We start from the raw sequence: 26,153 nt of genomic DNA on the forward strand, positions 1-26,153 counted from the left end.
CACTCTGAAATCGTTTACCGTTCACTTTTGCCGTTGTAACTTCCTCTATTTGACTTCATTACTCTAGGAGGAGGTGAGGTGGGATCATGGAAAGCAAAAACATCCAAAGGTTTGCTGCTCACTTTCACCAACTGGTTGCGTTCCTGCTCAGTCGCCCTTGCTGCTTCCATCATTTTAGATTGTGGAGGACCATTCTTTTCTTGCTTTTTTTTCTTCCTTTTACCACCCCGTTTCCTTCCAGGTTTCGACTTTGTAACAGTAGCAGCAGATAAACTTGACTGCAAGCCGTTTGTATGACTGTCATCTGCTGCCCCTCCATTATTTGCTGAAGGATTAACAGAGGCCTGTAAGGACATTATTCTGTCCCTGTCTTCAAAGGGCATTTGCTGTAAAGAAATGCTAGCGTTTTCAATAATTTCATTACGCAGCTGCCTTTGAGGAAACACAGTGGCAACTGGAGATGGGGATGGGTTGGCTCTGCCAAACAACGTGCGGCTATTCCACTTGCCTTGTGGGGGGCGGGGCGACAGAAATTCCTGACCTTTATTATTGAATATTGTGCCTGACCTTACAACGTTTTTTCTGTTGGAGTCCATATCAGCTTTATTGAAATCATACACATTGGAAAGTTTGAACACGTCATTCTGCATACTGCCTTCATCTTCAGGCTTGTTAACTGTTCTTGTCCGCACTTCAAGGCTCTGTTTTCTTTGTTTTTCCATCTCAGATTCCAGTCTACGTATCTCTGCCTGGTGTTTGTCATGAAGCTCATTCAGTTGCTCCTGAATCTTCTTGGGAACAATATCATTGTTCTGCCAGGGAAGCACCTTGGTCTCCAATGTTTGCTTGATATCTTCTAAATAAGTCTTCGTTTCAGAGGAAAGTTGCTTCTGATTACAGTCCAAAATTTCCAGTTTGGATTCTATCTTAGTTTTCATGTCCTTTTGCTGCCTTTGAAATAGTTCCTAAAAAACAAAAACACAATAGTCAGTTGAATTTAAACCTTTACCAATTATAAGTCTGACTGAATTGAAAGATTTCGGCTTGAGCTGACACTAGTGTCTGTTTCCTGGGGAAAAACAGACTTAAAAGCCTTTGAAAAGGTCTTGAGACAGCTCATTGCATGGGGATAGGGGCTATTCTTTATTGACTGCAAGACTATTTCAATGTCCACTTCATCATTACCATTGCACCTAAATTTAAATAAATCAGCCTCAACCACTCTGGAAAAATGGGGCTTAATACATATGCATATGCACATGGTGTTGTACCAGATTAGCTGGTGTAGTCAACACAGGCCAATCAGGGACAACACTTTCTGATCGTATGGTATTTTTCATTCAAAGGAAGTCTCTTCTTAGCAAAAATCCAGTTAAGGCAGCAAGTGTCATCCCATGTTAGCCTGAGCAGACTGTACAGGCTAATCTGGGACAAAACTTTATGCACATGCATTAACCCTCTTTTCCCAAAACACGACTCAGATTAATATGGTAGTATGACTGGTTTATAATGAATGTCTGAAGAAAGATTAGTACTTGCAGATTGACACGGGCAAACTTGTCCAGTCAAATCATGGGTCAATTAATCACATGAATGAACAGTGCATCATTCATCAATAATACATACCGGTATGACATGATTTTCAAGGGCAAAGTGTTTATTGCATAATATATCCAAATGATCAGACAAATCAGTTTTAATTAGTTTGGATACTACAAATTAACCTCTTTTCAGAAATGCTTCGTTCATGATAATATTAAGTTTAACCAAAGGTTTCTTTATACAATTAAAGAAACTGTTACTCTGAGATTTTATTAGTGTAAATATCTGAATATTAAATCAAGTTTGAAAATTTATTGATGAACTATTGTGAAACAAACTTTAAGTGCACAGATACTTCAGTTTCTTATCAGTTCAATATTTTAAGGAAGTTTTATTCAATGGACCATGCTTTAAAATTAGTTTTTCAAGACTTTACAAAGGAAAGTTTTGAAACTTTTATTGTTTCATTGGTCATATTTTTTTTTTAATGCGCTATTAGTAACGTTTTCCATTCACTTTCCTAGAAAGTAAGGAAGCTTTAAATGTTTATTGTTCACCTTGTTTTCCTTAAGGAAATGCCTGTTCAGTTCAGATGACTGGGTCTTGATGTACTTCTCCAGCTCTTTCTGTTGAGTCCTACAGATGTCCCTCAGGATAGAGGCCTGTCCTACTGAGTCAGCACTTACTGGAGGCAGGCGCTGCAAACTTTCTGCTACCCCTAAATCATCCAGTTATCAGTGCATTAAAAATAGGAATCACAATTCAAAAATGCATTTAAATTATTAGAAGACAACTTTTATTACATGGTGGTTTAATTTTCTCGTAAATTGAAAATTCAAGGCAATAAATAAATATTTAGAATTATAAATGTGAACAAAGGTTTGTGATGATTTTAACTAAGAGAAATTGTGCACATACAAATATCCTCTAAGTTAGCAACACTTTTGGCTATATTGCTGAATAGTCAGTTGTGGAAAACTGACAAGACTGAAAAGGTCATTTAATGAATTTTCTAACAACTGCAATATTTGAAATAGTTTTGCTTACAATTACAAGAAAAAAAGTTAATTAAAAAAATGTGCCTGCACTGGGGTTTGAACCCACGACCTCTATTAGCAAAAAGTAATGCATTACCACTATTCCAAGCATGCTTTTGAATGTGGAATGTAGTTAAGACAACGCAATCATGGTATTACATATTAGTGCCAAATTTTCATCAGAGGCATTACAAACGCTTTATTTTCCTTAAACCATTATTTATCAACAAACTCATTTTATCACCTTTTCTCTGTCAGGAGAATGATTTTGCTTGGTTGAATATAATGCATACATTATTTTTTGAATCTATGACATTTGTTTTATTAAATCTTAATTTTATTCAGTCCCTTTATTAAATTTTACCAGTAGCCGAACATTTGAAATGATCACACTTAAATTATTGCCTTCTTTCAACTCCGGAAAACCATGCTAATGAAAGGTAAGTAGAATTTCTTATAAAAATTACTTTCACATGTCACTCATTTTTATGTTTGTTTTTTGTTTGAAAACGGATTGTAAGTCAATTGTGTTCATGACTTGAATACAAAACTTTAAAATTATTATTAATGCATGACTATGTCTGAAATATTCTCCATGAGCAATATCATCTGTTTAAAGAAGACGTGTTTATTGAATGTTCTGAAAACAGAATTAATTTAATAACTTAGACACCACAAAATAAAATTAATGAATATATTATCATAATAGCGAATGTGCTTAATAACACATAAAGGTTAACCACAGAAAATAACAGAGAATGCTTTGTAATGCTTATTCAAGAATGATTTAACGGACGTGGTGTGCCACATCCGAAGATTGTACAAAAGGAAGTTAATATTTTTATTTTAATATCAAAGTCCCTAATAACAATATCCTTTGATCTCATTGAAAATATATTTCTTTAAACAATAACCCATTGTGTATTAGTGGTTTTTCTAAAAGAAATGAGGAAATATGGACACATGAGGTGGAAACTCTCTGAGTCCTAACTCCAAAAACTTCTTCCGAAACAGCGGTTGTGATCTGGTTTCAAAAGTGACTTTGTTCAGATAAGCATGACCTAGTTTTAGAGTACCATGCTGTTGATCAGAAGCTAAATGTTCTAATAACCTTTTAAAATTCGTTGCTCATGCTTTTGGTGCATGGTTATAATTTGCGCTTGGAAAAAACCTTCAAGGTCTCGTTTCTGTCTCTCCAAGTCGTCCCGCAGCATCAAGAGTTCATCAGCCAACCTGCGGCAACCAAACACATCAATTAGTAGGCTTGTTAGGTTAAGACCTTTTTTATTCTAGAAAGCATGTAAAGGCTTATTGTGGCGCTACAGTCATTTTGTACCAGTACTTTGTGTCTTGGGAGAAAATTGTGAGAATGCCCCCAGAGTAAGGATTACACTTGGGACCTCCTGATCGCTGAGCAGACACCATATCCACTATACCACTGAGACCTGTAGCAGGCTGACAGCTTAGTTGCCCAGAGAATTCTACAATAAATCAATGTTCCCAACACAAATATAGGACTTTTTATTGATTTTGTTTTAGGCAAAAACTAGGGATTTTCTTTTAAACTCTAGTTAAAAGGATAATATGAAATCATATTTTATCCCGGTAATTAAAGTAAGTTTAATCACCCAAACATCTCTTAAAAATATTTATGCTAATCAGTTTCAAGTCACATATGCAGTCTGAGACCTGTACATAATCTAACTTCAAGTTTGATGCAAGCAAAGAGAACAAGAAATAATCAAAATAAAAGTTTTTAGTTTAAAAATCTGTTAACAGCACAATACTTAAGCCATAGCCCTAGCTGAGATGCCTTTAAAAAAAAAAAGTACCAGTAAATAACAAAATGTACCGCTTGTCCAAGTCTTGGGCGTGTCTCTGTGCGGTATACTTCACTTCCTGGATGTGTTTGTTGCCCTGTCTCTGGCAAGTCTCAAACTCCTTTGCCGACTGCAAATGTTCCTCACTCAAGTCCAACATTCTCTGAAATTGACATTAGTTGTTAGTTTATTTATTTGGATTGTTTGCTGTTTTCAACAGTATTTCAGTCATATCACGCAGTTAACCTCAGGTTTACCTACTCAGACTTTTCCTGGGTCATCTGGTTTACCAGTACTAGGTGCATATACTGTACTAATGCCAGTAACTCACAACTACCCTACTTGAATAAAAAGTTTTGTGGCCAATGCACACAAAAGTGATTTGGCACAGCTTGGAATCGAACCTAGGATTTGTGATCAAATTCTCTACAAACTGAGCTAACCAGACTTATACAATATTTAGGCAATGTTCAGTAGAGTAAGGTTTACCATTAAATTAACAACCAGCAAATTGTTAATGCTAATACAAACAGCTGAGGCTTAATAATGCAGCTGCATATTCACCTGCATTAATCAAAATTGCAGAATTTAAAACACATGTTCTTTGTCAAATTCCCTTTTTTGTCAAATAACTTAAAAAAACAGAACAAGTTACGACTAGCTGTAAATTGCAGTGCTTAACTCTTTCCCTCTCAGAAGCAAAGTGAAAATGGCTATGTGCAAACAGCATAAAACCAGAACAGCCTGCAAGTAACTCGCAGTCTGTTCAGGTTTTATGATGTTTGCTGCTCATCAGTATCTAAGGGTTGGAAATGAAGCCTTTAAAACTGAAATCTATTAAGAAAGGTCTTTAATTAAATTAAATTTTCTGAAGGGCTAAAAATGTGTCAAAATACGTATTTAAGTAGTAAAGGGTTAAGTTATTAAAACATTTGTTCCCTTCACTGTACAGTAACATTGCGTAAACAAACTTTTATCATATACAAATCACTGTCACTGCCATCAATGCCAAAAGAAACCTGCATATTTTCCCTTTTTAAAAGATACAAAAATTGTATTTGTATTTACAGTGTTTGTCATGTTTAATGATGTTTTTGATGTAAAACAAGACATGTTTCTTGTAAAGTTCATTTAATAAATTTTAGTACTATAACAAAGGCAATATTATCCAATTGTCAGACACACTGTGGGCAATTATTTTAAGTTGTAATAAGCTCTGATAGGCTAATATGCACACAAGTTGGAGATTAAACATGGTTAACAGAAGCATAATAGCAGAAGATCAATTTACCTGAAGTTTCTTTTCAGCCTGTGATTGTTGTTGCAGGAACAAACCTTTAAAGGCTTCCAAAGAGCTAGAAAGGCTTTCCATAGCTGAGGAGTTCAGCTGATCTTTCTGCTGGATAAGTTCTCGAATATGCTCATCTTTCTACAAGTTGTTTTGCTTACAATAATCCTCTCATTGACATTTTTTATTGAGAACACAATTGATATAAATGGGTTTAAATCTTTCACATAATTGTAAGGTACCCCCTTCTTGGCTACTTTGTCATATCATATTCAATTATATTACCTCTATATAGAGGCAGATATTAAAACAATGCTTAGTATCCCCACTGTGTTAAGATCAATATTTTTTTCGGAATAGTTAAGATAAACACATATGCAATGCTAGCTTTTTTTCATATATGCTTTCAAAACAAGAGTTTACTCGCAAAGATACGCATAGTTGAAGATTGCGTTACTATGAACAACATTAAAGTGATATTATGGGCATCTAACAGTTTATAGGTGTCTATCGCAACCGTTGTTTTTTTTGTGTGTTTTCACTTCATATACACTTATATTTGTTAATGCAGCATCAACATACTAAAACAATATCCCGGAAAGAGAAAAATAATGCATTTGAATATCAAAAGTACTTTCGTTTGACAACTGATCACGCATGTACAATGTGAACCTAAATTTAGTTTTAGTGCAGATTCGTTTATACGACACAAAGACACCATTTTGTTTTACGGATCATTTCGGCTTACAGGACTGGGTGGGTCACGTAAAATATATAATATAAAATATATATTTTTATAAACAACTGGTAGCAAGATGAGTTGCAGATAATTGGTCAGTAACCACATTTTAACTTACTCTTTTGACCTGTTAATTTTCTTCAGCTCAATTCAACAGTAAAAAATGCCCATAATATCACTTTAATAAAACACATTTTACATTATTATTAGAAGTCTTTTAAGCAATCTGGCTGTGAATTAAATCACCAAAATTTTGTCTTCCAAAATTTTGCCCAAGTTTGATGATGATATGATTAAAACTAGTTGAGTTTATGGGTTAACACAGCAATTTGTTTTACCAAATTGGGAAAAGTACTGGCCCTGTCCATATTGGGAAAATAAGAGTGAAAAACAATGAAATTTGGAAATTTCGTTTTGTGGAATCTTCAGATTAGGAATAATGGGTCCTTTAATTGCTGTATACTTACTTGCACAAACCAATTTAAATATTCTTACTTTTGTTTGAAATGTTCCCCTTGAGTGCTCAGTTTAATTGTTCACAGGCAGATAACGCGCTTTCAAATGAAATTGAGGCAACTTGATCACCTTTTTGAAATGTTTTTTAGACGGTTTTAGGGAATTTGGTAATTTTTCCTCAATTGGGAAAGTGTTAACAGGTACTTCATGAAGAAGAAGCTGGGACAAGTTAATTTTGTAGAATATATTTTTATGATTCCGTCAGGCAAAAATTCATAAGTGCCTCATGTGCCAAAGCTGGACAAGTAGGATAAGAAGCTTGGCTGAGATAATATGTCCACAAACAATATCACCAAGTTTCATTATGATTTACTTTAAACTATTTGAGCAAGAGATGGAAAGGTTGAATTGACCTGACTTTATAACTTTATGAATCTTATTCGAGAAATTATGCCCATGAACATGGCTAGCTGTCTGGTTAGCAGTGGTTGGTACATGCGTTTCACACCTAAATCTTGTGCTGGGATATCCTTGCATAATGCAGCCTCAGGCACAGAGGGACCTCATTAACTTCCAAATGCACACATGCCCACAAACATTATCACTGTGTTTTACTAACTGATTCAAACTGTCTGAACTGAAGAGCGGAAAAGGCAAATTTTGCAATTTTTTTTTAAAGTCAAAGGCCATAATTCTTAAGTGATTTAAGCAAACTGTGTCAAGATATTACTAGTATGTCCATAAGCATTCTCGCCAAGTTTCATGATGATTAAATTACACTGTCTGAGTTATTGAGCAGACATGATTATCCGGGAGGCCCCCCACAAGCAGCCCTCCAGGTGTTCCCATATCATGTTTTTTTAAAATACAATCACATGTAAAGAAATTGCACACTTCAATAAGATTTTTAAAACAAATAAGAGTAGCATTAGTAAAAGTTTGCATAGCAGTACTTCAGTACATTCCATTTAAAACATTTTTACTAATATTGCTATATTTTCTATGTCAACAATGATACCCAGCAACAACTATTTATTATTTTAAAGTATACAAATAAATAATTTGCTAAAACAAGACATTTGGGTTATATACATAATCATTTTCTTATAAAGTATTGAAAGATATTGGTCCTTTTAAAAATATAATAGTGTATCAGTTTTTGACATGTCCTTCAGATTCAAAACCTCTAACCAAGTATCTGCAATAGCCAAAATATATAACCCGTATGTACTTTGTACAGAAGTCACTTCTCAACTGATGTAAAAACGTGTGTTTTTTTTAAAGACAGGTTTCATATAACAATGAGCAGAGCTTTAATATAATAATGTTAGACATTTGATAAATAGTTCAGTGTAAACAATAATTGTGCAAAGAGTTTCTTAAAGAATAAAAATAAATAAATAGTTAATTCAATTTGTTATAAAGAAAAAAGTAAAAAAAATTACTGCAGTGACTCAACAAACTTTAAACTTTAAACAGAACATGATACCATCTCAATTTCCTTTTTGAGAGCGTTGATCTGAGCCATGTGTTCGTTCTTCTCATCTTTCTGCAGGGCCTTCAGGATTCTTGTGCTAGACTCTTCAAGCCTCTCTGTCACTTAACAGCATTGATATGTATTTACATGTGAGCCTCGCTCTGGGAAAATGGGGCTTAATGCATTTGCTAATCCAAGATTAGCCTGTGCAGTCTGGTACAACACATTCCACCTAGACTGTTTTTTTGTTTAGAAGAAACTTTCTGCAAATGAAAATTTCCACAAAAGCAGGCAGTGCCATCCCTAATAAGCCTGCGTGGACTACACAGGCTAATCTGGGAAGATACTTTATGCACATGATTTAAGCCCCATTCTCCCAGATCATAAAAGTAAATAGCACTGTCATGAAAACTATATTAACACTCATTTTCATTTCAAGGCAGACACCATATAGCTAATTGGTTTTTGAGGGTAATTTTCTAGAACAGTAAGGCACTTAAAGTAGAATAATGTAATTCCATTATCAATTCAGCCACAGGGAAAGCAATTATAAGGCATTAAACACATGCACAATATACAGTAACAATTGTTGATATTTATTAAATAACATGTCCTGTGAAATGACCAGCTTGTCCTGAAAAACAAGAAACCGTCGGTGACGGGTGATGCTCCCCAAAGTGATTTTTTGTCACAATATTGCCCTATATATTCAGATAAAAGGTAACGTCTTGAGGGGCATAACTTTGGACAAAATAATACGATGGATGGTTTAGCAACTTAAAAATTTCAAAGGGCCAAAACTCTCTAAATAAATCATCTAACTAGAACCCACATATAACATGCGGATCTCCTCAAGGTAGTTAAGCTTCCCATAAAGCTTCATTGAATTCCAGTCAGTAGTTGGGGAGAAATAGCCCGGACAAGAATTGCACTATATGTACAGTTTATAGAAAATTTCAAAGGGCCATAACTCTGTGAAAAATCATCCGACCATAACCGGCTGATAATATGCACATCTCCTGTTGGTAGTGAAGCTTCCTATAAAGTTTCATTGAATTCCCGTAATAAGTTGCTGAGAAATAGCTCGGACAAGAATTGCACTATATGTACAATGGAACATTTCAAAGGGCCATAATTCTGTGTAAAATCATCCGACGAGAACCGGCTGATAATATGCACATCTCCTCTTGGTAGTGAAGCTTCCCATAAAGTTTCATTGAATTCCGGTCATTAGTTGCTGAGAAATAGCCCGGACAAGAATTGCACTATATGTACAGTTAATGGAAAATTTCAAAGGGCCATAACTCTGTGAATAATCATCCGACCAGAACCGGCTGATAATATGCACATGTCCTCTTGGTAGTGAAGCTTCCCGTAAAGTTTCATTGAATTCCGGTCATTAGTTGCTGAGAAATAGCCCGGACAAGAATTGCACTATATGTACAGTTAATGGAAAATTTCAAAGGGCCATAACTCTGTGAAAAATCATCCGACCAGAACCCGCTGATAATATTCTCATCTTCTCTTAGTAGTAAAGCTTCCCATAAAGTTTCATTGAATTCCGGTCATTAGTTGCTGAGAAATAGCCCAGACAAAAATTGTGCACGGACGGACAGACGCACACACACACGCACGGACAGACGAAGCGGCGACTATATGCTCCCCCCAAAATAAATTTTGGGGCAGCATAAAAAATCATACATTATGAGCAAAATTTGTCATGTCCAATCATCCCTTTTGGGCATTCTACCATTTTATAAAAACAACACATTAAATTTTTCGTTTGTGATTTTAAAATGAGCATATGGTGATGTTTGTGATTTTTAGATGCGATGAATAGAAATTAATGCCTTTAGGCAGGAGTTGCAAACAAATCTCGGATCCATCTATTGCTTTTGAGACATGCTCATTACTAACTGTAACACCCTTTTTAAGTTAAACCTATTTATTGTAGCTTGATTGCATCAAAAGCCTCAGACTTATTGAAACCCTCTCGAGTCTGTTTGCTGGGTCTTGACAATACTTGGTGTCTTTGGAGGGAATCTAAAGAACGCTCCCACACCCTGAACAATATGTAAATCATAATAGTATATTTGCTCTGAAAAATTGTATTCAGAATTAAACAAAAATAATAAAATACCTTACATGATTTGATTGAATTTTTGAGGCATTCGCTGTTAAAGTCTTCGGATGTCTTCAAAGTGCTGAGATTATTCTTCACCTGAAGAGCAACAATAACATCATTATGAAAAAGACTTTAAAAAGCAATCAATTTGCTTTCATAACTGACTTCTGGGTTTTAATAACTAGGACCCATTTACCAAAGTGACATTCAATTGGATTTGTAGAACATCTTTTTAGTAGACAGATCACTAACAAATTTGGCCATTAACTCTTGATACCCAGTAATCATAAATAAATATCCCTGGTCCAATCACCACCTCACCACCATTATCACTATATTGTTATTAACTGATAACCAACCATTAAAATATAAAGTCATGCCAAAACAATGTTTCCAAAACGTTTTCAGTACATTTTCTAACAGTTCAAAAGATACCATATCCACTTTTGGAAAGATAATCCAAATCTAAAAGCATACATTACCTCATCTGAACATTCCTTCACTATGTTAACAATGCTGTTCAGCATATCTCTGAAATATGAAATAAGGGAGTCCACAGGCTGAAGTCAAAAGGATACAGTAGGCTACAATGGTAATAATGGCATTTTAATAACAAACATTATGATAGACCTTTAAATCCCATTCCCATTTGTATTGCTTAATAATTTCGCAATATTTATTTATTATGTATCTATCGACCGAGGCAACTTATAAAGTTACTCGATAATAGAAAAATGAAAAAGTTCTACAAGTATTATGCAGATATTTTGTGTTCATAGTTTTATTAATTTAATTTCAAAACTGTTTATTTTCAAAGACACATTTTGTCAATAAATTTCTACCAGTTTTAACTTTGGTTTGGCAATTTTCTTTTCTATGTCAGGGGTGGCGAAATCTAAAAACAAGAGTTCCGCGGTCGGAGATGACCGCATTGAAGCCGGATTTTTGATTTAAATGACAGGAAAGTACCTTTCGTGTTTTTGTCAATGCAATACTTAAATTACTGAAATATTGTTCAAAGGTCAAAATGAAATGTAAGTACTTTTCAAGGCATGAGCAAACCTTGTGTTATGTTTTGAATGCATGCATATACATGAACAACAATAACATTTAATATGGCAAAAACGGTGTCAGGGTTAATGCAACTCTGACATTTAGTATCCAACAAGAAATGTGTCCACAGGACACGGATGCCCCCAACTGTAACTTTGTCACTACATAAAAGTATAACTGTGTAAACGCTTGGTAGAAGTTATTAGCTTTTTTCAAATCCTAAACGCAGATTTCGAACCTAAACGCGGACCCTAAGTTCAAGGTCAAGGTCACAGGGGTCAAAATTTGTGTGCGTATGGAAAGGCCTTGTCCATATACACAAGCATGCCAAATATGAAATTGCTATCTGAAGCGACATAGAAGTTATGAGCATTTTTCGAAATCTTAACGCAAAGGCTGACGGACAGACGGACGGACAGACGAACGGACAGTCCGATCACTATATGCCCTCCTTCGGGGGCATAAAAATGTCTTAGAATATCAAAATAAATCAGAAAGCCACATAAACTAGAGAGCAAACAACATGCTTAATCCTCGAAATGCACTAAGTGACCCCATGACCTAGTTTTTGACTCGGCATGACCCATATTCAAACTGGTAGGTAAGATCAGGTAAGATCAGATGAAAACTACTTCAATTAGAGAGCGGACACCATGCTAAATCCTTGAAATGCACTAAGTGACCCAGTGACCTAGTTTTTGACCCGGCATGACCCATATTCGAACTTGACCTAGATAATGTAACTCCAATATTTCGGATATCAAACTTTTTCCAAGCATACGAAAGTTAAAACAACTTTTAATTTTTAACATTCAAGGTCACAGTGACCTTGACCTTCAATGACCTTAAAATGACCAATTGTCATCTACTAGTGCTGGCCAACCTTCATGTCCAGTTTGAAGACTGTAAGTCCAAGCATAAGAAAGTTATACCATGAAATAAGAATTTTAACATTTTTACATTCAAGGTCACGGTGACCTTGACCTTAAAATGACCAGTGGTCATCTACTAGTTCTGGCCAACCTTCATATCAAGTTTGAAGACTCTAGGTCTAAGCATACCAAAGTATTAACAACTTTAACATATTTACATCCAAGGTCACAGTGACCTCGACCTTCAAATGAATGACCTTGAAATGACCAGTGGTCATCTAAGTGTGCTTGCAAACCTTTACGTCAAGTTTGAGATTCTAGGTCCAAGCATACCAAAGTTACAACAATTTTAACATTTTAACATTTAAGTTCACAGTGACCTTGACCTTCAAATGAATGACATTGAAATGAATGACCTTGAAATGACCAGTGGTCATCTAAGTGTGCTTGCAAACCTTTACGTCAAGTTTGAGATTCTAGGTCCAAGCATACCAAAGTTATAACAATTTTAACATTTTAACATTGAAGGTCACAGTGACCTTGACCTTCAAATGAATGACATTGAAATGAGCAGTGGTGATCTTCTAGTACTGGCCAACCTTTATGTCAAGTTTGAAGACTCTAGGTACAAGCATACCAAAGTTATAACATGGAATAAGAACTTTAACATTTTTACCTACCAAAGTTATAAGAACTTTAACATTTTTACATTCAAGGTCACAGTGACCTTGACCTTAGAATGAATGACCTTGAAATGACCAGTGGTCATCTAAGTGTGCTTGCAAACCTTCATGTCAAGTTTGAAGACTCTATGTCCAAGCATACCAAAGTTATAACAATTTTAACATTTTAACATTTAAGGTCACAGTGACCTTGACCTTCAAATGAATGACATTGAAATGACCAGTGGTCATCTTCTAGTACTGGCCAATCTTTATTTCAAGTTTGAAGACTCTAGGTACAAGCATACCAAAGTTATAACATGAAATAAGAACTTTAACATTTTTACATTCAAGGTCACAGTGACCTTGACCTTCAAATGAATGACCTTGAAATGTCCAGTGGTTACTTACTAGTTCTGGCCAACCTTCATGTCAAGTTTCAAGACTCTAGGTCCAAGCATACCAAAGTTATAACAACTTTAACATTTTTACATTCAAGGTCACAGTGACCTTGACCTTCAAATGAATGACCTTGAAATGTCCAGTGGTTACTTACTAGTTCTGGCCAACCTTCATGTCAAGTTTCAAGACTCTAGGTCCAAGCATACCAAAGTTATAACAACTTTAACATTTTTATATTGAAGGTCACAGTGACCTTCACCTTCAAATGAATGACCTTGAAATGACCAGTGGTCATCTGTTAATCCTGGCCAACCTTCATGTCAAGTTTGAAGACTCTAGGTCCAAGCATACCAAAGTTATACCATGAAATAAGAACTTTAACATTTTTACATTCAAGGTCACAGTGACCTTGACCTTCAAATGAATGACCTTGAAATGACCAGTGGTTACTAACTAGTTATGGCCAACCTTCATGTCAAGTTTCAAGACTCTAGGTCCAAGCATACCAAAGTTATAACAACTTTAACATTTTTTATATTGAAGGTCACAGTGACCTTGACCTTCAAATGAATGACCTTGAAATGACCAGTGGTCATCTGTTAATCCTGGCCAACCTTCATGTCAAGTTTGAAGACTCTAGGTCCAAGCATACCAAAGTTATACCATGAAATAAGAACTTTAACATTTTCGAGCACGCCGCCACCCCCGCCCGCCCGCCCGCCCCCCCCGCCCGCCCGACAACATCAATCTATAAGCCGAGATTTTTTCGAAAAAAATCCGGCTAAAAACTATACTTGTCCACGGACAACCATTTAGGAAATTTTACTGGTCCGTTTCCGAACTACACTTGTCTGTTAATGATTATATAAATTATCAAAGTGTGTCAAATTACTAACACGGTCTCATTTAGTTGTCACATAAGTTTTAACTTTCTGTCAGAAACTGTGAAGTAGACTCAAGAAGTTCCATCATAATCTAATACAATTAAAAAAACGCTCCATTTTTTCTGTTTAAGTCGTCTGAAATAACACGTTAGACAGTGAGTTCATTATCTTAATCCTATACTTTCATTTCTGTCTGATTGTAAAAATAAAGAAACCAGTCTGTACACTATCTAACATTCGGGTCGAATGTTGAAAATTCAGACGGGTTCCTTTTTTGTGGGCCGGTTAACTCCATATTTTTGCTTTATTGCTCCAAAAATAGCAATGACAATGTAATCTCGTGTCAACATTCAGTTTTGTTAAACGTAATTATGGCTTTTATGTTTTTTTGTATTTCTCGACCCAATTTTTTTAACAACTGGTTGTCCAAGGACAACTTAATAGAAAAAAAATCAGTTGCCCAGACAAGCAAATGTACAACTCAGGCTACTTGGACATTTTGTTTCGCCACCCCTGTATGTACCCTCACAACTTTTCTTAAAAAGGCCTTTTCACGTTTTGGTAAAATGACAAAAAAAAAAATGTTTCAGATTCGCAAATTTTCGTTCAAATTATGCTATTTGTGAAGAAACAGTAATACTGATCATTTACCATGCTCTAAAATATCCATCATATGCATCTTTTGACGATTTAAAAACCTGTAAATTAAAAAAACATTGCAACGCAAAACAATTGAAAAATTTGGAGAGTTCTGTTGTTGTTGTTATATTTTGAGATACTACAAGGATTGCTTATATGAAGTATAAAATAAATCACTTATTGTATGAGCACGGATAGCGGAGTGGTCTAAGCGAATGACTTTTACTCCAGGGATCAATGGTTCCAGCCCAGTTGATAGTTAACTTTTTTTCTTCTTGAATTTAATTCTGGTTTGTTTTTAAATGGAGCTTTTAAGATCCAATGTTTACATTTATCAATATAAAGTATTATATGACAAACTTCAATACATGCCATAATCTGTGCAAAGGCCCTTTTTAATATCAATTGCTGAAACATTCATGCAGCTTTTTGTCCTTATATAATGAACTAATGTAATAATATAACAGACATATTATTGCTATTTAGAATTATTTGTATGAATAATAGGTAGTACCTGTCATCCCTTTCTTTTGCTCTTGCTTTCTGGATGCTTAATTGTTGCTGAGAATTGGAGTTGCTAAAATCTACAGATTTGACCGTTTGAGGAATAGATATTGTGTTATTTTGACTGTTTTGGCTACGAGCATGACCTCGAAACAACGCAGGCTTGGATATATACTTTTCATATTGTTGGCGATGTCCCTAGTAGAAAAAAAAATAAGAAGAAACAATGAGTAAAATCAAATAATTTCCATGAATAGCAGATTAACAAAGTTTATTAATGTTCAGTTTCAAATTCATGGTACATTACTAATGACAAACCATTGCAAAAATAATGTTACTCTGCAGGAAAGTAAATATTGTAGAACAATCAAATGTTATCCAACAACAAACACATTTAACAAGGTTTGAATCATTAATTGACATTAACAATCAGATGTTAAAAGCATCCAACAAAATATTAAATGTGAAGCAATAATTTACAAATTTGGGAAATAAACTTTACACTGTGTGAAAAAATCATTTTAACTTATGTTCTGGCAGTCATTGAAACATATGGAAAACACCACCACGTAACTATATACAGCAGTACCTCTGTGGAAGGTCTGGCAGGAATGTCTTCAGGCTGCGAGAAGAAATCTTGTGACTGCCCTTGTGAGTTTGACAGCTCAAACTGTGTAAACTGGGCATTCTGAAGCTGTGAAAAGTCAGTCTGGAACCCGGTATCACCAGCAAAACTAAAATGCACATGTAAAATGTCTTCTTAAGTAGTTATCGGTATAAAGTAACAAAAGTGATCTTGGCAACCAACGCAAATTTAAAACAATATTATTCACTGTCAAAAACCATGTTTTTTTTTCTCCAATAAAAGGCAATGGAAGACTAAAACCATGCAAATACACACAAAATAAAACGTCAGTTGCACCAGCAGGAGAAACCTTATTATAGCACATGGTCTTATGGAAATTCCTAAGTGTTACAGCGTGTTTAAGGTAGCGCACCTCTAATGGGCACATATCCAAATATAATCTAATTAATTATTTTCTTAATCAGCATCATTTCACTGAACTACATGCAAATTTGTAGGTAGGCTTTCCATGCTTTTTAAAAAAAATTACCGTTTTTTTCAAAACCACCCTACGCTCAGCTTTTGTACAGTTTATTTTCACCCCTGGGGTATATAAAAGTTCCATAATTCATTCAAATTTCCAAATATGGGCATGCTGTTGGTGTGTATAGATGCAGTAAAGGTGTTTAAAATTTAAACAAGATGAAATAAGTATTCTTTTACAGACATTTATTATTTACAAATGTTTATCTAAGGTAAATTATAAAATCATAAAATTCAAAATAGTATCATTTAAGTTATATTTTAAGCATAGTTTTTATAGAAACACTATATACAGCAAAAATACCAAGAAATAGACAGATTTACCGTTTACTTTTTGAAATAATAACAAAAATGCAACATGCATCATTCGTATTTTCAGCAGTAAATCACCCAATTTAGCCATAACGTTGTTTTAATTTTAAAAATTGAAGGATGTGCATAAAAATTTCAACATATTAAACAAAAAACATAGCATATATGCTACATTAAATCAAATTATGTTAGAAAAGAAATAAATGTGTCGCAAAAAGTAAATTAAATATTCATAAGTAAACAGGTAAAAAGGCTCGCCAATCTATGAAGAAATCGCGAAATCGTATTTTTTCAGATGATATTTGGATCAAAGGCAATATTTATTGTGAAAATAATGTATTCTAAAGGAATTACGTAAACATATAACAAAATTCGAACTTTGTAAAAAATATAATGCATCTCTCGGAAATAACCGATCATTGAAGATCCGCAATGATCGTAAAATAAATCGCGGGAAATCATTAGAGGTGCGCTACCTTAACCCGCAAATTACATCCACTAAGGGCATTGTTTACCTGGTATCGAGACGTCACATCCGAAAAGCTAGAGTACTTGATAAAAATAAGCATTAGGCCATCAAAACTTCGAAAATTCTATTCACTGAACATATTTTTACAAACTGAAACAGTAATTGAACTTTTTTTTTTAACTTCCATTTACAATTTACAGGGTGCAGAATGAACAGGGTTTCCCAGTTTACACACGGGCTGGACAGAATGTAAACACACTGTTAAGAAGATTATTTTTGCAAACATCATTCTCAAGTTATTGAAATACATTTGCAAACATTTTTAGTTCCTAAACTCTAAAGGACAGTTTTTCTTTCAGTTTCTGCCGATATCTTAAGGTATAAGAATATATCCTTGAATAAGTCTGAAATCGTTGACAAAATTTCACGTTGCACGAAGGATAACCATGTACAATGAATGCAGTAGATACAGAATTTTTTAACAAGAACACAGCTTATTAAATAATTCCTATGTATTTCACATTGCCATAAACAGCATAAAAATCTGTCTTTTATGCAGAAGTTGAAATTCTTAAGAAAAATAATTCTAAAAAGTTATTTGAAATAAAACACCACTTACTGTTCTGTACACATCCATTTAAGTTAAAAGGGGGAAACCCACAAAGTCCTGTGATCCTGCATCCTGATTTAACAAGTTTCTGTTTTATCGGTCAATCTTCTTTGAACAGCATTGACATGTTAAAGGGCTCAAAAATTGCAAAAACACAAAAGTTTGCAATTTGTACAAATAAAATTTCGGCATATATGTTACTTTTTAAATATTTGATCAAATTAGCATCCAATCGGGACGGGTTATACCCACTGAACATGTGTATATCATTATGTTACATATTTTGTGATGTTCATTCACAGATTGTTCCACGCAACATGTTCTGAGAATTGGGAAAAAGCAAAAGAATTTTCTTTAAAATAAATCAAAAACATGAAAGTGTTTTGTTTACACAAGCGCAGTTGTCTGCATCACTTTGCCAGAGCTCCAGATAAGGGTTGTACAGCCGTAAATACGCCTTTTTCATGAAGATTTACACATTTATTTTTATAAACTGGACGTACAATTACGACATTAATATCCATTTTACGAAAAAAATCTGGCCGTACCGATACGTCTGCGTCAGCGCGGCGTGATTTGTTGGTCTCTAACCTAACGGCGCTTTTCGTTAATTTAAATTACCGAAAAGTTGTAGACTGGGTTCATATAAAATTGTCTATTCTGTCGCGTGATTTCCTGTAACTTGTAAATCCGTCAAAAACGATATGTCTGTGCGCAATTAAATGCCGGCTTAACCGAAAGCGGCTCAAAACAACACTTTGTTGTCATATAATGACTACATACGGTGTCTTCTAACCATCCTGACATTAAATCTGTAAACCCAGAAAAAGACATTGTCGCCCCGATATTAAATGATTTGATTGCATCGGTGGCGTAAAACGTTAGAAAACACGATGGGAAACGGATGAGACAGTGAAATAAGTGTTTATTTACTTAGCTTACTAGTTGGCTTGTGTTTTCTTGTCAACAAAAATGAAGAAATAGTATTAGTCATGAGTTTTAATGTGTAGTTGTATTAGCATCATAATTCAGAATGGAAAACCTAATACAGTAACTGTTTAAGAAGCTACATATATTTATTTTAATTGCTGCAAATGTTTCTGTAAAGTCAGTTATACACCCTTCAATATCCAAGAACACGGGTAGTACAGTATTACCTGTATTTTTGGATATGGTAGTACAGGTACTAATTGATTTTATGCGTTACTCCTTTTCTTTCTGTCAGTGGAAGTACTGTTACTAATTTCACAAATCCATATCTGGGGCTCTGCTTTGCAATTTATGTGGAAGTTTAATGAAGAGGACTGAAACAATTGCATGAAATAGGGGTTCAATAATATTTGGAATAGTGCAGTTGGAAGTAAGATTTTGAAATGCAATTATACCTGTTTTTCCTCATTTAAGTTGTGTCTGTATTAATGTTCAAGCGTAGTAATGTTATTGAAACAAAATACTCGGATGCATGCGGGTGACGTCATCAAGAGAGCCGCGTTCATCATGTAAACAAAGATAAAAATTAGACTCGCTCGATATCAGGGATTAGTACGGTACATATAATATGTTAAAGGAAACAAAATTTTAAGTTTACTTGGCCTATTGTCTATTTCAATAAAGTCAGTGATTCATTTTGATGTGCGTCCTGCGTGCCAGACGCACGTTTTTTTCTGGGGACGCATCATTCTCAAACATGTGTGTACTCGGGACTCATTGTTTAAAAAGTCCGATTTTCAACATCGTCAAAGTTGTACATGATACCGAGTTCGATTCGTGGAGATAAGCGAAACACATGTTAACACCGTTTTGAAAAGTAGAACGAAAGTAACATTACTACATTCAGAATGTAATACGCGTATTTTGATTGGTTGAAATATATCAATTATCCAATCAGTTACGGCGTTTTATTAAAAGTTCATTGGACGTTTAATTTGCTGTCCCGGATGGTAAACAAAGAAAATGCCAACCAAAAAGGTTTTCAAAATTGATCCTCAACAATTAAAACTCGCTCAGTGTGTAGATATTTATTGATAACGCAGCCTCGATGTTAAACATGTGGTTTAATGTGAAGAATAAACGGCGGAAAACACGTTTTGTGTTTGTCTGTTGTGAGCGCAGACAGTTATATTGTAAAGCGATGTTATTATACTATTCTTGATTAATTGATCATTGTTGTTTTTTCTAAAGTGACAATTAAAAATGTGCAAGTTCTGAAATAAATAGCATCTTTTATTTTTATACGGTACATACATAATAGTGATACAGATCGTACAGCATTCTGTCCTATGTAACGTAGAATGTTAGTACATATAACAACACAGGCTTCTGCTGTTCATACTGCAGGATGTGAGAGGGGTTTTTATGTACAGAATAAGGTCTTGACCAAATTCAGGAACACTTTAACTGTAGGGAACCAAGACAAACTTATGAGAGTGAAGTTGTGCAATTTTGTCAGGAATGAATTTATGGAAAATGCTCTCCCTGTTTGAAGAAAAAACAAGGCGAGAAGGCTATACACCTTAAATACAGTATGAGTGTTGTTACACTAAATCTGTATTGAAGGTGTAAACCTTTTGACCAAAGCAGAAATTGTCTTTTGTCACACTGTTTGAAAGGGATAATTTTGACCAAAAAATTATAAACACTAGTCATCCAATTTATCAAAACTGTAGTCAGTCCAAATTGTTAAATAAGTTAAAAGTTCTCTGTTTAAGATGTTATAAGTTTCACTGTTTGTTATTTAAGTAAAACAAATAAAGATTTTACTTGCTATAAACCTATTTCTTTTTTAAGCTGTAAAATTGCATAAAAGAGCCCCTGGCTAAGGCGTATCATGTTAAGTAGATTATTTGTAACGAATTTACAAAGACACAATCTGGGACCCATTGTTTTCAGTTTGGACCCATTGTAATTTGTTTCAAAATATGCGAGTCCCAGGGACTCATTGATGTAGATTTCAAAATGAATCACTGTAAAGTACTCTCCTTTTCAATGCGACATCATGATACTAGGTCAACCATGCAAGTAGTTCTGGCTACCATAACTTTAAATGTCGCTTTTTATGATTTTTGACTGAAGCGACTTTATAGTTATGGACCGAACTCATTAAGAAAGTCAACCAGAAATTCCAGAAACGTTGACAGTTAACAAAGATCGGTCCAAAACAGCTTTTAAATGCAGTTATTGGCCCAAATCAACCACTTGATTGGAAAGATTGACCTTTTCACATTTAACTGATATATTCTTTCACAAAATACTATCTTAAATATTTAAAATTTATCTATTCTGCTCTTACATATCGAGAAAAACAGCCATTTGACAAACTTTCTTGAAATGCGAATCTACCGAGATTAAAGGTCATATGACGTCATTTCTATTTTTAGTAAAATACCATGTGCTCAAGTGATTTCAAATTCAGAATGACATTTCCCGGTATTTTAGATTATTCTGGCTTGTTTTGTTAACAAATTGTAGTGTAAATACAAACTCAAAGTAAATATTATTTAAAACTACTCGATTCACATTAAAATCAGTTTTATAATCCACCAGACGTATGTTGTTAATCACAAATAATAGATTTCAGAAAACAAAAGCAATGTTCACAATTTCAGCATAAAATGTCAAGGTCGATCCGAAAGTATCCAAATGAAAACTCGTCACGTGACAAAGCGACAATGGCGTCAAATATGTGAATTTCAGACTGATGAGAGTTATTTTCGTCTATTGTAAGATGCATTTGAAACATTTGAACCTTAAAATATTCCTCGATGCAGTAATTTATATTCATTCACCAATATATGTAGAAATGTATCCAAGAAAATGAGCATTCTTTGATTTATAGCGTGACATAAATATGTTACGACTCTGGTTGACTTTCGATACGGGGTTGGCTTCAGCGTACAGGTACGTCAATACTATTTAAACTGTACGCTGAAGTTTCTTTAGCTACCATGCAAGTAGTGAAAATATGAATGATATTGCTGTGTGTGGAACTAACGGCCTCTCCAGATTAAAGTAAACATGCTGTAAATCAACAAATCTTACATGAATTTTACGGGAATTAATTAATCTTTCAACGTTTATACTTGTTTGTTGTACACTGTAACTCCAATATAAAGCGCTCCGTTATAACGCTGAACCCAATATAACGCGGAGGGTGCTTGGATCCCATTTTTTCTCCAACCTTCCATTTGATTTGTGATTCAAATCCGTATTATGCAACTTCATGTATTTTCAGACAATTCAAAGATGGCGGCAATCACAGTCATGTTGATTGCTTTATTCAACCGTTTGTTGAACCGATTATAATCTCCTCGAGGTTAAACAATACCGACAGCTAATTGGTGTTAATCTGTTGTGTAATGTCAATAAAAGTGTGAAAAACTCGCGTGTCAGTGTTTATTACATGTATTCCTCATCAGAGCGTTTCAGTGCGATAATTTCTGTAAGTTAAGTGCAAGCGGGATAGTTATACAATTCAAGTAATTCAAAACGAGTAGATTATTTGTAACGAATTTACAAAGACACAATCTGGGACCCATTGTTTTCAGTTTGGACCCATTGTAATTTGTTTCAAAATATGCGAGTCCCAGGGACTCATTGATGTAGATTTCAAAATGAATCACTGTAAAGTACTCTCCTTTTCAATGCGACATCATGATACTAGGTCAACCATGCAAGTAGTTCTGGCTACCATAACTTTAAATGTCGCTTTTTATGATTTTTGACTGAAGCGACTTTATAGTTATGGACCGAACTCATTAAGAAAGTCAACCAGAAATTCCAGAAACGTTGACAGTTAACAAAGATCGGTCCAAAACAGCTTTTAAATGCAGTTATTGGCCCAAATCAACCACTTGATTGGAAAGATTGACCTTTTCACATTTAACTGATATATTCTTTCACAAAATACTATCTTAAATATTTAAAATTTATCTATTCTGCTCTTACATATCGAGAAAAACAGCCATTTGACAAACTTTCTTGAAATGCGAATCTACCGAGATTAAAGGTCATATGACGTCATTTCTATTTTTAGTAAAATACCATGTGCTCAAGTGATTTCAAATTCAGAATGACATTTCCCGGTATTTTAGATTATTCTGGCTTGTTTTGTTAACAAATTGTAGTGTAAATACAAACTCAAAGTAAATATTATTTAAAACTACTCGATTCACATTAAAATCAGTTTTATAATCCACCAGACGTATGTTGTTAATCACAAATAATAGATTTCAGAAAACAAAAGCAATGTTCACAATTTCAGCATAAAATGTCAAGGTCGATCCGAAAGTATCCAAATGAAAACTCGTCACGTGACAAAGCGACAATGGCGTCAAATATGTGAATTTCAGACTGATGAGAGTTATTTTCGTCTATTGTAAGATGCATTTGAAACATTTGAACCTTAAAATATTCCTCGATGCAGTAATTTATATTCATTCACCAATATATGTAGAAATGTATCCAAGAAAATGAGCATTCTTTGATTTATAGCGTGACATAAATATGTTACGACTCTGGTTGACTTTCGATACGGGGTTGGCTTCAGCGTACAGGTACGTCAATACTATTTAAACTGTACGCTGAAGTTTCTTTAGCTACCATGCAAGTAGTGAAAATATGAATGATATTGCTGTGTGTGGAACTAACGGCCTCTCCAGATTAAAGTAAACATGCTGTAAATCAACAAATCTTACATGAATTTTACGGGAATTAATTAATCTTTCAACGTTTATACTTGTTTGTTGTACACTGTAACTCCAATATAAAGCGCTCCGTTATAACGCTGAACCCAATATAACGCGGAGGGTGCTTGGATCCCATTTTTTCTCCAACCTTCCATTTGATTTGTGATTCAAATCCGTATTATGCAACTTCATGTATTTTCAGACAATTCAAAGATGGCGGCAATCACAGTCATGTTGATTGCTTTATTCAACCGTTTGTTGAACCGATTATAATCTCCTCGAGGTTAAACAATACCGACAGCTAATTGGTGTTAATCTGTTGTGTAATGTCAATAAAAGTGTGAAAAACTCGCGTGTCAGTGTTTATTACATGTATTCCTCATCAGAGCGTTTCAGTGCGATAATTTCTGTAAGTTAAGTGCAAGCGGGATAGTTATACAATTCAAGTAATTCAAAACGATTGAAACATTCTTACTTTGATATGGTTGCAGTTTGACTATATTAAATGAGCAGCTGTGAAATATACTGCCTACTGTATAAAACAACTTTTTCTGTCATTTCATTATCATACTAGTATTATGTCATTTAATCTTTCAGTTCGTGAATAAAAAATTAAATAATGCAGACGATTTATTTACAGTGTACCGGCAATTGTTAACAGAGTTTCACTTTCATTTTCGCGCGGTATCAGAAAGTCCCCGGGAAACACGTTTTTTGCATGCGTATGACGCAATTAAACATTTTTTTGTACATGAGTCGTATTGCATTCAATCTAAATATAAAGTCGCTCGTCCAATGAAAGCTCTGCCCCATAATGCACTGTACTCTTTAACACTTCTGAAAATGGCATATATGCGTACTGTTGTTTTTACGAATTTCTTAAACATATATCGTCATTAATGTTCAAGATTATTATTTTTTAAGTGATGTTGCAATTTTATTGGATTATCGGATAAATGTGCACATAAGAAAAGCGGGATGTATACTGTTATCGATACGATTCGGATTATATGCATGTATTTGCGTCAACACAGCATGGCAATATACATGACCTATATTATAGGCTTTTCTATACCTGTTTTTTTTTTATAGCGCCCTGAAGTAAATGAGCTCAAAACCTATAACGCGGATTCGTTATAACGCTGTTTCGCGGCTTGGACCCCATTGACCGCGCTATATTGGAGTTACAGTGTATTGTTTGCATAAATACATAATTTTTCACTCGCTTTTCGGTCACCAGACACTAGCTGAAATAATTCGCGTTCAGAATAAATCTGAACGCTGAAACTCCGGTCTGTTAAAACCATAACGAAAAATAAATACAATACTTTTATATCAATATGCTTAAAATTGCAAAATAACATTACCAACTCATAAAGTTTTAGTTAAGAAGTCCATTTTTACCTCAAATAGCGTTGAATTGAAGTTAAAAGGCATAATTTGTTTCAGTTAAACTTTTGCTTAAATCGCAATACAATCACTGACCTCTCGCCATGTTATGAAATATTTAAATATCAACCATATCAGAAGAAGGCATTACAGTGTAATAGGCTGCGTTATCGATTAAAATCTACCTGCGGTATACAGCGGGCACTGCGATTGGAATGGAAAATGTGAGTAGTGTGTTGATTTAAATTGGTCAGGCGTGCAAAATTGAAAGAGTCATTACATAATTCTTACGGAACATTATTGAGAAATGAATTATCTACACAGGTATGTAAATATTATTGCAATCCGTTGATATTAACTGTTTGATATCGGGGCTTGAATGTTGCGCACCAAATTCCTTGCTCATCAATATAGACAAAGAAGGAAAACTCTCGCTATTAAAAAGATAGAGTGGACTATTGACGCCAAGAGTCTGCCAAAGCAAAAATCATCAAAAGACTCTAAGGCGGCAATTAATATTGACTAACCAGACACCAGAGCCAGAGGAATATAACATTTTGACTTATACCTATTAGCACTGCTTTTCCTGGCAAATAATGGCATTGTCAAAGTCCAAATAATTAAAATCACAATATGTAGAAGGTAAACACTTGCTCCTCTTTTTCTGAATGCATATAATTTATGTGGTTCAAGACAACCGGAAACGAAGATGCAGACGACAAAATGTCAGAATAATTCGGGAACTAGAAAAGGCTACACACCAATAACGAAGCGACACTTGCGCCAACTGGTTCCCGCATTTAGACACACATTAAAAAAACTACAATCCAGATTCAATGCTTGTATGCATATTATATTATTGTAGTTTAAATGTATGTTCAATATTCATTTTGGAATAGCAATTTTGTGTTTGTCCGTACACATCTTGATAGGTATAATTAAAACAATCCGACGCCAATCGTTACTGTAAACGACAGTACCGACAACACACAAATGTACGTTTTATATCGACGAAATGGTACAGAAAAGAAGCTTAGAAGCTTAATGTCAAATTGAGTTTTCGGTAAACTGTTCCAGTAGT

At 34.5% G+C, this 26,153-nt stretch overlaps 1 protein-coding gene across 2 annotated transcripts in view; it reads right to left on the minus strand.

Annotated features, from left to right (window-relative positions):
• Positions 1-25,811, minus strand: part of LOC127880586 (uncharacterized) — a 35,566-nt gene extending 9,755 nt beyond the window's left edge. Inside the window, exons 1-11 of one of the 2 annotated variants that reach the window (XM_052427897.1) lie at positions 25,641-25,811; positions 16,090-16,234; positions 15,511-15,698; positions 10,967-11,015; positions 10,505-10,580; positions 8,372-8,481; positions 5,691-5,828; positions 4,432-4,562; positions 3,691-3,812; positions 2,100-2,260; positions 19-965 (exon numbers count right to left, since the gene is read on the minus strand). In XM_052427897.1, coding sequence (XP_052283857.1) covers positions 19-965; positions 2,100-2,260; positions 3,691-3,812; positions 4,432-4,562; positions 5,691-5,828; positions 8,372-8,481; positions 10,505-10,580; positions 10,967-11,015; positions 15,511-15,698; positions 16,090-16,234; positions 25,641-25,675 — 2,102 coding nt within the window. In that variant the 5' untranslated portion in view covers positions 25,676-25,811. Of the gene's footprint in view, positions 1-18; positions 966-2,099; positions 2,261-3,690; positions 3,813-4,431; positions 4,563-5,690; positions 5,829-8,371; positions 8,482-10,504; positions 10,581-10,966; positions 11,016-15,510; positions 15,699-16,089; positions 16,235-18,008; positions 18,494-25,640 lie in introns of those variants that run through there. The other variant, XM_052427899.1, reaches the window with a different exon arrangement.
• Between the last annotated feature and the right edge of the window lie 342 nt (positions 25,812-26,153).

Source organism: Dreissena polymorpha, chromosome 5, assembly GCF_020536995.1.
Source record: "Dreissena polymorpha isolate Duluth1 chromosome 5, UMN_Dpol_1.0, whole genome shotgun sequence".
In the NCBI taxonomy this organism is placed as follows: domain Eukaryota; kingdom Metazoa; phylum Mollusca; class Bivalvia; order Myida; family Dreissenidae; genus Dreissena; species Dreissena polymorpha.